Source organism: Poecilia reticulata, linkage group LG9 (assembly GCF_000633615.1).
Source record: "Poecilia reticulata strain Guanapo linkage group LG9, Guppy_female_1.0+MT, whole genome shotgun sequence".
In the NCBI taxonomy this organism is placed as follows: Eukaryota; Metazoa; Chordata; class Actinopteri; order Cyprinodontiformes; family Poeciliidae; genus Poecilia; species Poecilia reticulata.
Genome location: NC_024339.1, coordinates 23,393,578 through 23,407,662, shown reverse-complemented (window position 1 = coordinate 23,407,662; position 14,085 = coordinate 23,393,578). Strand labels below are relative to the sequence as shown.

Genomic DNA, 14,085 nt, shown 5'->3' with positions numbered 1-14,085 from the left:
TTTTATTTTATTTTTTTTAAACTGGTTTTCGTTTGTTCCAGGTGCTAAAATAAGCACTGAAATCGACCTTTATAAGACTATCACAAATCACAAGGTTTGAACGTCCAGTTCTGGTTTCAGGCGTCCAAATATTGTATTTTTCAAACCAGGGCAAACGTTTTTATTGTGTAGCTGCTCCAACACGTTAAAATCCATCCCTGATCAAAATAGGTGAATAATCCATGAATCGAATCCAAACTCACAACGCGTCTGACAAATGTCATTTTTTCTTCAAGTATTTCTTCTGGTATTATGGGCAGAGCAGTCTAAAACCTGTTTCCAAACACGTTGAGACTTCGACAGTCAGAAGTATGTACATTTATAAAAATGCTTTTCAGAAGAGCAATGTTTATAATTGTCAGTTGTTATAAACTTTAGCAGATTCATCTTATATAAAGGACCAAATATAAAACTGTAACACTAAAGAAAATTAAATAACGTCCAAAACGTTTTAAATGCATAAATTAGAAATGTGAAGTGTTCTTTCTTATAATCACATTTATCACTTTTTTTGTTGCCTCTCCAGACATTTCACATCTGTTCAATGAGCAGGAGAGTCATTTCAATTTGGACCAATGGGAAACAAAACCTCTAGGAGAGAACCAGGAAGATCCAGGACCCCAGCAGACGCATCAGAACCACTGTGATCTGGACCCACTCCTTGTAAAAAAGGAACAAGATGAACTAGAACTTTCACAGATACAGATTGAACCGTTTGAACTGAAACAAGAGGCTGATAGCTTCATAGAAAACCCTGACTATGATGAGAGAAACCTCAGTCAAACTGTACCAAACTTTGACCAGCTCGTCGTCCAGTTCTCTTCCGACAATGAGAACCAAAACCAGGAAAGAAGCGACAATGAAGACTCCGGATCAAGTACAGATGCTAAACTGAGACAAATTAAAGGGCATCAGAGATTCAGAAGGAATTGTGACAATGTAGACAAACCAAAAGTAGAGAAACAGAAGAAAAGGCGGATGAAGGAGAATTTGTGGGATGGTAAAGTTTTTCACACAACAACACACACCAGTGATAGGCCTTTCTTGTGTGTGACATGTGGAAAATGCTTTAGACATAATACAAATTTATATCGGCACAAAAAAATTCACTCAGGCCACAAACCTCATTTATGTATGACATGTGGAAAACGGTTTATTCAGAAAAATCAGTTAATATGTCACACGCAAACGCATACGGATCAGAGACCGTTCTCATGTAAGGTCTGTGGAAAACTCTTTAAAAGTGGCACAAATTTAACTCGGCACACTAAAATTCACTCAGGCCAGAGGCCTCATTTGTGTATGGTGTGTGGAAAAGCATTTATTCAAAAATCTCAATTGACCAGTCACATTCAAACTCACACAGGTGAGAAGGCTTTGTCATGTAAGATCTGTGGAAGACGCTTCAACAATAGTGGAAATTTATCTCGGCACAACAAAATTCACTCAGGCCACAAGCCTCACTTGTGTACGACGTGTGGAAAAAGGTTCATTCAAAAAACTCAATTAACTCGTCACATAAAAAGACACAAATGAGAGGTCGTTCTCATCAAGAACTGTGGATATTGTACATTATGGAAAATATGAAATATTACTTCCTCCAAACAAAAAATACATTTACCAGATAAATTAGAATACAGAAGTACAAAAACAACACCTGTTAGGGAGGGGATAAATCCCTCACAGAGTGTCTGAAACATTACATTTTTGTTCGACAACATACTTCCATGCCTCGGATTTGTCTCCGTTTAAGGGTGGATATTGTGACGTCTAACATTTGCATATTTTACATTGTACTTATTGTAATAGTACAATAAGCATTTCAATTGTAATACATAGAACAATCCACTGCTTCTCCCTTTATGGTTACAGTTTCTGAAGATGGCAGTGATCTGCTTGTTAGTAATAAATCATCTGATGATGATGATGATGATGATGATGATTGATTGTAGACCTTTGATGCACAGGACCTTGAGACCAGCTGTGAGAAACTTGAAATGTAATCCAAGTATTCATTGCTAATAAAAGTGGTTTGAGGTCACACTTGTCTTTATTTTAAATATTGTTACAGTGATCTGTTTTACCTTCATGTAGTCTGTCTGCAGCTGTCACAGTCGGAGAACAGGGAAGCGATGGGGGCATCCTGTCAACCGCCAAAAGCACACACACAAAACAAAAGAACCCACTTATTTTTAAACATGGGGAACACACTAATATGTGGTTTTTGTCTTTTTTCCTTTTGCTCTTTCCTTTGTTTTGTTATTTTGTTTGTATTTCGTTCATGTAAAGCATTTTGAATTGCCTTGTTGGTGAAAATGTGTTGTATAAATAAAATCACGTAACCTTATCTTAAATGCATCCCTCCAGCAGGTGGCGATAATGAGTCAGCAGGTTTCTTTCTAGATAACAGACTTTCTGTGTCTGTTAGCAGAGTTAGCTTTCTTCTACTGTGTCTGATGAGCTGAATATTTGTGTTTCCACACCAACAATGTCTTCATCTCAGTCTCTGAGAGACTTTATCAGGGAGCGACTGACCGCTGCTGCTGAAGAAATATTCACAGAGTTTGATAAAACCATCGTCGAGTACGAGGCCCAGCTGGATCGTCAGCGGAGACTGCTGGAAATCTGTTGGAAACCCCAAATAGATCTGCAGAGAATAGGTATGAACCGTCAAAGCAAAGAAATACTGATCACAGAGATGCAGAAAAGTCTGGTTTGAGGGACTTTATGGGTAAAATAATTGAAACAGCCTGATTGAATCAGTGTAGTGAATTTTAATAACATCATGAATGTTTCTGATAAAAACCTAAAGATATGACCCTTTTATTTTCAGAAAACAAAGGAGTCATATTTTCAGAAGTGTGTGAATGAGTTTAAAAGAATAACGCAAGTTTGAGTAAAAGCTTTGGGATTTTTTTCCCCGTCATTATGAGTCTATCCCCTGTAGTGAGAACAGCTGAGAAGCCTTTCGTTTGACCGCTGCTGAAATGAATGAATGAATGAATCAGTACTTTGTTTCTGTTGTCTCTTCTGACAGTTTACATTTCCGTAATGCAGCTAAGATTGAGGAAATATTATTTAATTGACCATTACCTTGATTTCAGTTATCAGATTCATAGATTAATGCTGTAACTAATATTTAAGTTAAAACAGATTCATGCATCAATGTTGTGACAAATAATTCACAAAGCCCATCAGAACTCACACGCAATATATTTTTGAGTTAAATTGATATATTGACTGATAGTTGATGAAGAAGTGTCTCTTTTCTTCACTTTTCAAAAACAAAAGAAAGTGAACTCTTTTTTTTGTTTTGTTTGGATCACTTTCTGGATCAGTCGACTGGTGTGAACAAATTATAGTAACTCAAAACGACCTGCTGATGATTGGTACTATTGGAATCGTATGACCACTACTTTCCAAAATATCTAGTTATATAAAAACTTGAAAACCACCTGTTTTTTTGTTGTTGTCATAATCATGTTAATCAGCATTTCTACCTGTTTGCTATTTTAGACCTCTCACAGCATTTTGTCTGGAAGGAGGAGGAGGTTATTACTGACCAGCAGCTCTGCAGCCAGGACAAGAACTCCAGTTTGGGCCAACAGGAACAGGATGAACCAGAATCTCCCCAGATAAAAGAGGAACCAGAACGAGCACAGATAAAAGAAGAGGAGGATGAATGTTGCATCAGTCTGGAGAAAGAGCAGCTTGAACTGAAGCAGGAGTTTGATATCATTTTAGTGAGTCCTATTGATGAAGAAGGAGAGAACCGAGAACCAGATGTCTCTTTGTTGTGCCCAGAACCAAACTGGGAGCAAGACACCGTCCAGATCTCTTCTGACCAGGAAAGAAGCCACCATGAAGAATCAGGATCGAGCAGAGCTAGAGAGGAAGAACTGAAGCAGAAAAAATGGTGTCAGAAAATCAGAGGTCACAGTGTCGATCTAGACAACCCAAAAGTTAAAAGACAGAAGAAAGCACACCTGAATGACAATCTGTGTTCTTGTAAAGTTTGTGGCAAACTTTTTACTCGGAGCAATTTGACTAAGCATGTGAGAACACACACCGGTGAGAAGCCGTTTTCCTGCGTGACCTGTGGAAAAAAATTTGGTCAGAGGTATCATTTGACGGTTCACACGAGAACTCACACAGGCGAGAGGCCTTTCTCCTGTCTGACTTGTGGAAAAAGCTTTACCATGAGAATTGCGTTGACGCGTCACGTGAGAACTCACACTGGTGAAAAGCCTTTCTCGTGTGTGACCTGTGGAAAAAGCTTTGGCCAAAGAACTCATTTGACCGTTCACATGAGAACTCACACCGGCGAGAGGCCTTTCTCCTGTTTGACTTGTGGAAAAAGCTTCACCCTGCAGATTTCGCTGACCCGGCACATGAGAAGTCACACAGGAGAGAAGCCGCTGTTGTGTGTGATCTGTGGAAGAAGTTTCAGCGAACGAGGAAATTTATCTCGGCACATGAGAACCCATGCGCGTTAGCTGTTTCAGTAAACACGCCAAGGTGAGCAGGTGTAATATTGTAAATTTCATAATGCTCTTAAACTAAAGGGGAATATCAAGACAGCTAGGAGAAAAGTTGGGCTCAGCTTTTCATCACTAAACAGTTCTTTTAAAAGGAAAGGTCTGTCTGTGAAGTGTAATGAATGTAAAACTATACTCATTATCAAGCAGGACATTAAATGCAGGTACATCTAAAAAAAATTATAATAATGTGAAAAGCATTTCAGAATGTGAAACTTAAAAAGATTCGTTACACCTACAGTGAAATATTTTAAGCCTTAATTTGTTGTAATTTTGATGATTATAGCTTTTAGGTCATGAAAACCCAGATTACAGCCTCTCAGTAAAGTAGAATATTGTGAAAAAGTTACATGTTGTAAACATTGTGTCACACAATAATCAGCTAATTAACTGATTTATCTCAAAAGGTCTCTGCTAAAGAAGCTGCTTGTCAATAGGATGTTTTATTCAAGCGGATTCATGGAAAGTTGAGTGGAAGTTAAAAAAAAGAAAAAAAGGGAGGAACAGGAATAATCACATCTTTGAGAGGCTAGTCAAACAAAATCTATTCAAGAATTTACGGAAGCTTCATAAGAAGTGGACTGAGGCTTGAATCACCAGTCACACGACCAGTGGTACCAAAAGCTGGTTAAATGACCACAATGTTCTTGTTCTGGATTGGCACCGCAAACTCCACCGACCTGAACCTCATGGAAAATCTAGGGACTGTTATCAAGAGAAAGATGACATGAAGGCAGCTATCAAAGCAGTCTGGGCTTCGATTGCACCGATTACACAGGGCCACAGACTGATTGCCTCTATTCTACTGCGCACTGATGCAGTAATTCATGCAAGATGAGACCCGACCAAGTATTGACCGCATGAAAATCAACCTTGGTATTTCTGTTTAAGACATCCTCATGTAAAAATAAAAATTTACTGAGCTATACAATTCTTTGTTTTCCTTCTCCGTAAGCCACAGCCATCAAAATTGAAAGAAAGTGATTGGGAACAACAGATGGTGTGATCCACAAGGGTGAAAGTAATGTTGCGCAATTCTGTGCGTTTCGGTTCCATTACCAAAATAACTAGAAGAACAGGAGTTTAAAATGAACTAATCAACCACCGCTGTGTTCATAAGAGCACTTATTAATAATCGTAAAAATCAAGCCTGCAAACCTAATATTATAACGGACTGAATGTTATGTTTTTAACGTAACCTCTGGTCGGCTTGTGGAGCGCAGGAGGTTGCCATGGCAACGGGTGTGCTTAAATGACCGAGAGGAGAGTAAAAATGTGTGAGTGGTTTAGAGTTGATCACCTGTTCAGGTTGTTTTACCTTTGTTTACCTTTGCCTTGGTGCATCACAGCCGCAGTAGTTTCTGAGACTAATTACCTTGTTCTGTGTGAGTATACGTCATTTACAACAAACATCAAACACGGTAAATATGTTTCATTATCTACGTCCGATCTACGTTTTCGCATCCACCTGAATAATGTGTAGTTGCGCCATTGCCCGACCACAGAGTCAGCCATGCCCGCCCTGGATGGGAACCTTTTTTTTTTTTTTTTTTTTAAACCTCAGAGTGGCCAATTTTCTCTCTTTTTTCCCTATCTTCATTGGTCAGTCATACAAATCAACCAATCATGACAGGCCAACTGAAAATAAAGAGGGGCGGGTCACTTACGTCACTTACTCATATTTTCATGTTTATCTTCACGAACCGACCTGCTTTTGTTCGTGCAGCATGCATATTCAGACTTATTTAAAAACTAATAATCGGTGGACAAAAGGTAACAAATCTATTTTTAAAACAACAAAAAAGAGACTTGGTCTTTAAAAAAGACAAAAACTTACACCTTCCCGCATGAGGCGTAAGGTAGGAAACTGGCGCTCTGCGGGGTGGGGGAGGAGGAGTTTTCCCTGCTGCGGTGGCGCTGCACGTCCTGGAGGGCAGACCTGATCCAGGACATGTTACTGACCTCTCCCTGGACTTCCTAACAGCTAGTCTAACAGAGACAGGGAGCTACCATATTATTGAACCTATAAAAACAACAAAAATACTGGATAAGACCATCAGTTTAGAACAGTTTTAAGTGTTTGATGATGCTTCCAGCCAGATGCAAATTTTGCACCTAAATGTCAGAGTTAGTGTGTATCTGTTCAATGACTGTCAGAATCTTAATTCGCAATGATCAGTCATACAATGAAGACTAGTTCTCGAAAATAAACATTTCAAATTTAGATGAATAATCAGCGGTTGGAATTAAACTTTAACATTTCTAGTTCTTTTCAGCAGGGGGCGATAATGAGTAAATGCGCTTCTTCCTAATATCCAGCACACAACAAAGAAGAATTTTCGACCCCCTTAGCAGAGTTAGCTTTGCAATATGTCTACTGATGTCTCTCCAGCAACAATGTCTTTATCCCAGTCTCTGAGAGACTTCATCAAGGAGCGACTGACCGCTGCTGCTGAAGAAATATTCACGGAGTTTGATAAAACCATCGTCCAGTACGAGGAAGAGCTGGATCGCCAACGTAAACTGCTTGATGTCAGCTGGAATCCCCAAGTAACCCTGCAGAGAATAAGAGGTACTGGTGTTGTTCTATTGATCCAAGACGCGCAAAGAAGTATAGTAGGGGAGATCTTAACGTTAAAATGATTATTTCAGAAGCTAAATGATAAACGACGATGAAAGGAATCTGAATTTCAGGTTAATGACAAGATAGAGGTGATCATTTTATGGTGGCGGTGGCTTGTTGTTATTTCGTCCTTTCGCACTACGTGTTTTTTGTTTTGTTTTTTTCTGGGCGAAAGATAAATATTGAGGTATTTTTGCACACGGTCTGCGGTCACGTTAGAAATTAAAACATACCGATGAGACATCTATTAACATGTTAATATAACCTAAAATATTTAATGATATATTAATTTCTAATACACTGAGCCGTCTTGCTTTCTGATTTAATTTACGAGTTCAACTGTTATAGTTATTACTCTAAAAGTTCTACTTATAATTATTGCAAAATCTACACCCCTCAAACAGTCACTAAGTTTATACTGTTGTTCAAAGAAAGTTATTTGCAGAACAATTCTTGTTAGCATAAGAAATGCATAATCTCCAAGGCTCAGTCAAATAAATTTTTATATTTGATGAGACATTTTAAAATATTAAAATGGTAAGATTAATATTGTTTTGAAGGAAAAATCCCTGTTATTACAGATTAATTTCACTTTACCTCAATTTCATGTATATCTGTTTATCCTATGTTCTGTTCTTATTGTCATAAGCAGTACAAGATTTCTCAAAATTGTTCAAAATGTGACATCAAAACTATGCGCAATTTCATAATTGAACCCTATGGACTCCTGTCAACTATAAAGCTCAATATAGTCTTAATTTATGAAGAGAAAACTGTTGATTAAGTCAATTTCCACTATGTGTCACTTAAAATATTAATTTGTGTTTGCTATGAAATTTCTTAGTTAAAGTAGGGGTGCGCCAATTGTAGCTTTCTGGCCGATCTTTTGTCTGAAATGTTGCTAAATATAGCAAGAAAGTCGCTGAGTTGGCAACTGTAAATGTGTAGATATGATGTTGTGGCGTGGTTTGTCAGTCAGCCTGCTCTCATGGAGGGAGCAGAAATGGACAGTGCTGATTTTAAGGCTTTGCCTAAAAGATAAGATCGACTTCATGAAAGTATTGACCGATCTCTCAAAATTAATAAAATTGGTGCACTCCTAAATTCAAGTTATCTTTTTATTTAGTCGTCATGGGCCACTTGAAGTCATTCTGAGGGCTGCAAAAAAAATCCTCTCACCCTTCAGGGTCACACTTTACACCCATGGCTCAATTCTTTCTAAAATCATCTTTAATTGAATGCAGTTTATAGGACTATTATTTTGTAGCTCTTGTTTTTATTTGATCTTATACCCATTCAATCTGCAATGCTGTAACTATTGTGACTCTCTTTGGTCAGTTGAGGTTGTTAATAAAAAAAAACTGTGAGGTAAAAAAAAAAGTGCTGCCATATTTGCATTATTAAGCATTTTTATCCTTTTTCTTGTTTAGATGTTGAACAGCAGGTAGTACGGGAGGAGAAGGGAGTTCATCTTAACCAGAGTTTCTGCAACAAGGGGAGATGCATAAGTTTGGACCAAGAGGAAGCAGGATTTCCACAGATAAAAGACAAACAGAAGGAACTGCCTCTCCGGGAGAAAGAGAATCGGGAAGATCCGGAATCTCTACAGATAAAGGATGAACATGGGGAGATAGAATCTGTACAGATAAAGGATGAACATGAGGAGACAGAATCTAGACAGATAAAGGATGAACACGACAAACTCTGCATTAGTCTGGAGGAAGAGCTTGAAATCAAACAGGAGATGGATACCTTTGTTATAACTCCTTCTTACAAAAGAGATAATAGGGAACCAGATCCAAGCAGCAACCGGCTTCAAGAGAACCAGTACGACGAAAGAATTGATCGTGAAAACTCTGAGTCAAATGGAGATAAAGAACTGAAACAAAATAAGAGGTGTCAAAAAACTGGAGGTGGACGGGACAACTTGGACAACGAAAAAGTAAAAAAACAGAAGAATAAAGACACAAATGAGAATCTGTGCTCCTGTAATGTTTGTGATAAAGTTTTAGCTCGAAGTTATTTGTCTGAACACATGAGAATTCACACAGGTGAGAAGCTTTTCTTGTGCACAGTCTGTGGAAAAAGTTTTCGGCAACAGAATCATTTGACTGTACACATGAGAACTCACACCGGGGAGAAGCCTTTCCCTTGTGTGATTTGTGGGAAAAACTTTACCCTGCAAATGGTCTTGACGAAACATATAAGGACTCACACAGGGGAGAAGCCGTTCTCCTGTCTAACTTGTGGAAAAAGTTTCAGGCATAGTGGGACATTATCTCAGCACACGAGAATCCACACAGGGGAGAAGCCTTTCCCATGTTCAACCTGTGGAAAGCGTTTTAGTGACAAGAGAAATTTATCTCGACACATCAGAACTCACACAGACGAGAGGCCTTTCTCGTGTCCGACTTGTGGAAAAAACTTTCGCCAAGGAGGTCATTTGACTGTGCATATGAGAACTCATGCAGTTAAAAAGTTGTACTTATGTGAAATCTGTGGTGCTTGTTTCACTCAGAGCGTTGACTTGACGGATCACATGAAAACTCACAAAGGTAAAAAGGTGTAATCTTGTAGTATTCTCAAACAGTGATGAGATTTGTGGACTGATGTCTTCAAAGCATCTGCATGTTCATGTTTGACCTTCATTGCTGACGTGTCGACATATTTGAACATAATGGATCATGGCAAAAGTTAACTAACACACGGTTCTGTTAACTTTCTAGATATGAACATTTAGCTCAGTCCATTTGTACAATCATATGTCTTGTTTAAAAGCAGTTGGGTCGCAAACCAACAAAGATGAGCCCCTTTCCATGTTGCCTCTGGTTATTTTGTAAAACTCCAAATCATGCCAGAAAGTTTTTAATTTTTTTTTATCTGTCCAGTTGCACCATTGTTTTGAAAGATGCAACTGTAACCCTAGACATAGCAAGTTAAATGTTTTGCACACATCTTTGTTGGCTGTGGAATCTCATACAAACATTGCCGGTGTACTTTATTTCTGACCAAACAAAAAAAAACACTTATGCCTCTGTCAAAGATGTGATGGAGAAATTTTATGGATAAACTCATGCCGCGATATACCTTGAAATCAGTAACTGCCCTTGCCTGTTCTCTTCTGCCCTCAGTAGGCTACTACTGTCTTATTTTATAAGGATTTTTTTGGCTGTGCTGTCTTTTGACAGTACATTTGTTGTGGTAGAGGGGCAAGGCATACAGCAAAGGTCAACAGGCCAGGAATTGAACCTATGACAGCCAAGCTGAGGACTGAGACCTCCGTACGTGGGTAAATGATTCTGCCTTTGCTTGCTGTACTTTACGAAGTAAATTGTTACATATAACATGAATTTGTAAATAGTTTTTCTATAACTGTTATACATTGCCCTGTCTTTAAAGAGACAGGGCAATATCAGTGACAGTGAATTCCATAAAGAAATTCACTGTCTCCTGACTTTACCCTGTACATATTATTTACAGTATATACAGTATGTCTCAGGATAATGGATAACATATGATTTCATTGTAGCATTCGGTCTTTGAGTAAAGAGATTATTTCTCCGGCTTTCAGGCCAAATCCACCTCTAAATAAACACTTGCACAGACGGTCACACTGAAATCAAAAGGATGGTCTCATTAATCTGATAACAAGAGGGAACAGATTGTCTCCAAACCATAATGTGTGTAAAACTGTGACTGTGAATTTACAAAAAGTAAATAAATAAATAAAAATCCTAAACTACGACCATATGTTCACTTAGTTAGAGCCTGTAGTTCTTCCCAATACAACAACAAATTAATAAACATTTATGAAGATAAATGTACTAACAAGTTAACATACTGGCATTTTATCAGAATCTCCCAGCCAAAAGGCTTATTTGGAGCTCTAATCCCATCTTTTTATGAGTTTTTGATATTGTGGCTCTCATGCATGGTCTATACTAAACCTGAGTGATTTTCTCCTATTAAGAAACAATAGCATTAAATGTTGTTATTAAATTATGACAAAGTTATAATATAACTTTGTTATATAACTTTATATAATATTGCAATTGTATTTTTAATCACAATAGTACTAATAGTAGTATTGTGATAAAAAAAAACAGTGTGTTTATTATATATGAATATATGTGTTTATTATATATAAATACATATATATAAAATATATAAATATGTATATTCTTATAAATATTACTATTTATAGTAATAAATAGTAACATTTATAATAATAATTGTTATATTATTATTACAATGTTTATAATAATGATAATTATTAAATAGTAATTTTATTATATAATTAATTGTTATATAATTTAATATAATAATTATATTATTATAATTAAGTGATTTAATTATTATTAAATTAAAACCCCATCAAAGGACTCCAAGAAGGGTGGGTAATCTTCTCAAGGAGACTGGTTCCAGAACCGGAGCCATGCGTCGAGGTAGTAGGGCCGACTATTTCTGGCCAAAACCTCTCAACCTCACACACCACCTCCAGCTCCTTCCCCACCAGAGAGGTGACATTCCACGTCCCAAGAGCCGAAATGGGTTTTCTCCGTAGGGTGTCTGGGCTCTCACTTAAAAATAGGGTGAGAAGTTCGGTCATCTTGGAGGGACTCAGAGTAGAGCCGCTGCTCCTTCACGTCAAGAGGAGCCAGTTGAGGTAGCTTAGGTATCTGGTCAGAATACTTCCTGGATGCCTCCCTGGTGAGGTGTTCTGGGCACGTCCCACCTGGAGGAGAGCCCCGGGAAGACCCAGGACACGCTGGAGGGACTATGTCTCTCGGCTGGCCTGGGAATGCCTTAGGATTCCCCCAGAGGACATGGAACAAGTGGCTGGGCAGAGGAAAGTCTGGACCTCCCTTTTTAAGCTGCTACCTCCGCGACCCGACCCAAGAGGAAGAAAATGGATGGATGAAATGGATGGACACTTGTAATTACAACTCCCTTACACTTTACGCAAGTTTTTCCCTGTTCATTAACATATCCATCCATATCTCTGTATCCATGTTTTTTCCTAGGGAAGATTCGAAAAATCATTACCTGGAAAGTGGTCTCTTCAGGTGTCCAGTCTTCCAATTCCGTTTTCATTAGCGCAGAGGTTGAGCAGGGATTAAAACAGGGATTTTAATGGTTAAATATTGAGTTTAGATTGACAATGGTATATTAAAACCATTAATTTAAGTGGGATTTTTTTATGATTCTATCAGGTTTAAAAGGAAGGTAACTTTAAAATTAAATACACCTTTCTCAACAGGCGAGGGCGCACTTTCTCCGTCTATAATCAGACATTTAAGCGACTTGAAACCATTCCTCCCTTCCTGGCACCTCCAGAACCGGGCCCCCATCCAGCCAGATTCAGTGGGGCAGCCGCCCCCCCAGGCCTCCCTAAAGCTCCGCCTCTTGTCTTGAGCAGGGCCTAAAATCACAACAAAAGATTTCTGATGTGTGCAAATAAATGTTTATGTTTGGTAAAAAATATTTATTTAATTTAAAAAAGTCTTTTAAACAAAACTTTTTTTTAAATGGAATCATTACAATTCCAAAAGTTTTGATTACAATTTTATTTTACTTAACTGAGGTTAGTTTTTTTTTCCATTGAATAATTGGGAAACAAATTTAACTTCATACTCTGCAAACCAGACCCTAAACTTAAATTCTGGGTTGAGTTTTTTCCCCTTCATTAATGTCACTTTTATTACATTCATTATATCTATCATGGTAATTCAGGGTGAGCTATTTTAATTCTAAATGAATATTCTTGTTGGACTTTTATTTAAGTGTTATTCTCCTTCAAGATACATTTACCTAACGCTAGAATAAATTAAATGTACATTATGCAGCAAAGGAAATTAGAAGATTGGTCATATATCCATTATGGAGATGATCGGTTTTGGACGGGCGATGTGCCCTTATTGCATAAGTGATACTGAAGAATGACTGATATCATTAACGGTACAGGGGAGAAGCTTTTTAATTATCTTGATTTGCTAGCAAAGTCGTTAGCTATCAGCTAGCTAATAGCACAACAACAGCCTAACGTCTGTGTGATAAAAATACTGAATCGATAGATAAGAACAGTTTTTCCTCACCTGGCTGTCTCCTCCCACTCAGTAGTTCTTCAGAGAAAGGCAGACGCAGAGGCCTGTCAGTGTCTGTTGTATTTCATTACCTCTCTGCTTAAACCGCAACTCCGAGCAGAAGCAGAAACGATACTTCAACGTTTTCTGTCATCTGACAAGTAGCAAGTCTACTCCACTTTATTCACCAAAAATGATTTTTTTTTTAATTCACCAAAAACTGTTCTGTAATCTGGAACATTCACTATGTTGAGCTCTGCAGTTAGCCGCCTTTTCTCACTGCGCGAGAAGCAATTGCGTCATGCGTCACGGGCAAAAGGTCAAAGGTAACAAGGTGACAGGAGGGCTTATTATGTTGTACAAAAAAAAAAGAAAAGAATTTTAGCACATGTTTTTATGTGTCAGAAGAGGGCTTAGGAAATAATAATACCCCCCAAAAAAAAAATTTGACCAAATGGGCACTTGGGGGCAAGGAGCAAAAAGGGCAGGTGCTCAAGCACCCCAAGCTCCCCCCTCTGCACGTGCCTGTAACTCAAGAGCTCGACACCAACAGCAGCACAGCATCAGCAGCCCACATTGCTGATAGCCGGGAAGGAGATAAAGGAGTCCATTTCTATGCTAGAGAGATATATAGACACCCTTCTGTCAAATTTTAATCCGAGTTTGATGGATTAAATGTTATCAAAGCCCGCCCCCTTTAATTACCCCTCCCCCCATAGGACGTTTGTGACGTCCTGACCTTCCCCTATGGAAAGTTTGTGACCTTGTGACCTTCCCCTATGGAAACTTTGTAACCTCCCCC

At 38.3% G+C, this 14,085-nt stretch overlaps 3 protein-coding genes across 5 annotated transcripts in view; all 3 read left to right on the top strand.

Annotated features, from left to right (window-relative positions):
* LOC103470398 (zinc finger protein 570-like) overlaps positions 1-2,080 on the top strand; it is a 2,477-nt gene extending 397 nt beyond the window's left edge. Inside the window, exon 2 of the mRNA XM_008418816.2 lies at positions 566-2,080. Coding sequence (XP_008417038.1) covers positions 566-1,575 — 1,010 coding nt within the window. The 3' untranslated portion in view covers positions 1,576-2,080. The remainder of the gene's footprint in view (positions 1-565) is intronic.
* Positions 2,081-2,415: 335 nt separating this feature from the next.
* On the top strand, positions 2,416-5,064 carry LOC103470397 (zinc finger protein 135-like). 2 transcript variants are annotated; one of them, XM_008418815.2, is made up of 3 exons: positions 2,416-2,699; positions 3,556-4,557; positions 4,985-5,064. In XM_008418815.2, the coding sequence occupies exons 1-2, from the start codon at positions 2,528-2,530 to the stop codon at positions 4,533-4,535; spliced, it is 1,152 nt and encodes a 383-aa protein (XP_008417037.1). In that variant the 5' UTR covers positions 2,416-2,527; the 3' UTR covers positions 4,536-4,557; positions 4,985-5,064. The 2 variants fall into 2 exon arrangements, with proteins under 2 accessions (XP_008417037.1, XP_017162181.1); XM_017306692.1 differs by having other exon boundaries at positions 3,556-5,064.
* A 794-nt stretch (positions 5,065-5,858) lies between these two features.
* LOC103470391 (zinc finger protein OZF-like) lies at positions 5,859-10,945 on the top strand. 2 transcript variants are annotated; one of them, XM_008418810.2, is made up of 3 exons: positions 5,859-5,962; positions 6,970-7,149; positions 8,631-10,945. In XM_008418810.2, exons 2-3 carry the CDS (start codon positions 6,975-6,977, stop codon positions 9,767-9,769), a joined length of 1,314 nt encoding a protein of 437 aa, XP_008417032.1. In that variant the 5' UTR covers positions 5,859-5,962; positions 6,970-6,974; the 3' UTR covers positions 9,770-10,945. The 2 variants fall into 2 exon arrangements, with proteins under 2 accessions (XP_008417032.1, XP_017162180.1); XM_017306691.1 differs by lacking the exon at positions 5,859-5,962 and having other exon boundaries at positions 6,369-7,149.
* The last annotated feature ends 3,140 nt before the right edge of the window (positions 10,946-14,085 follow it).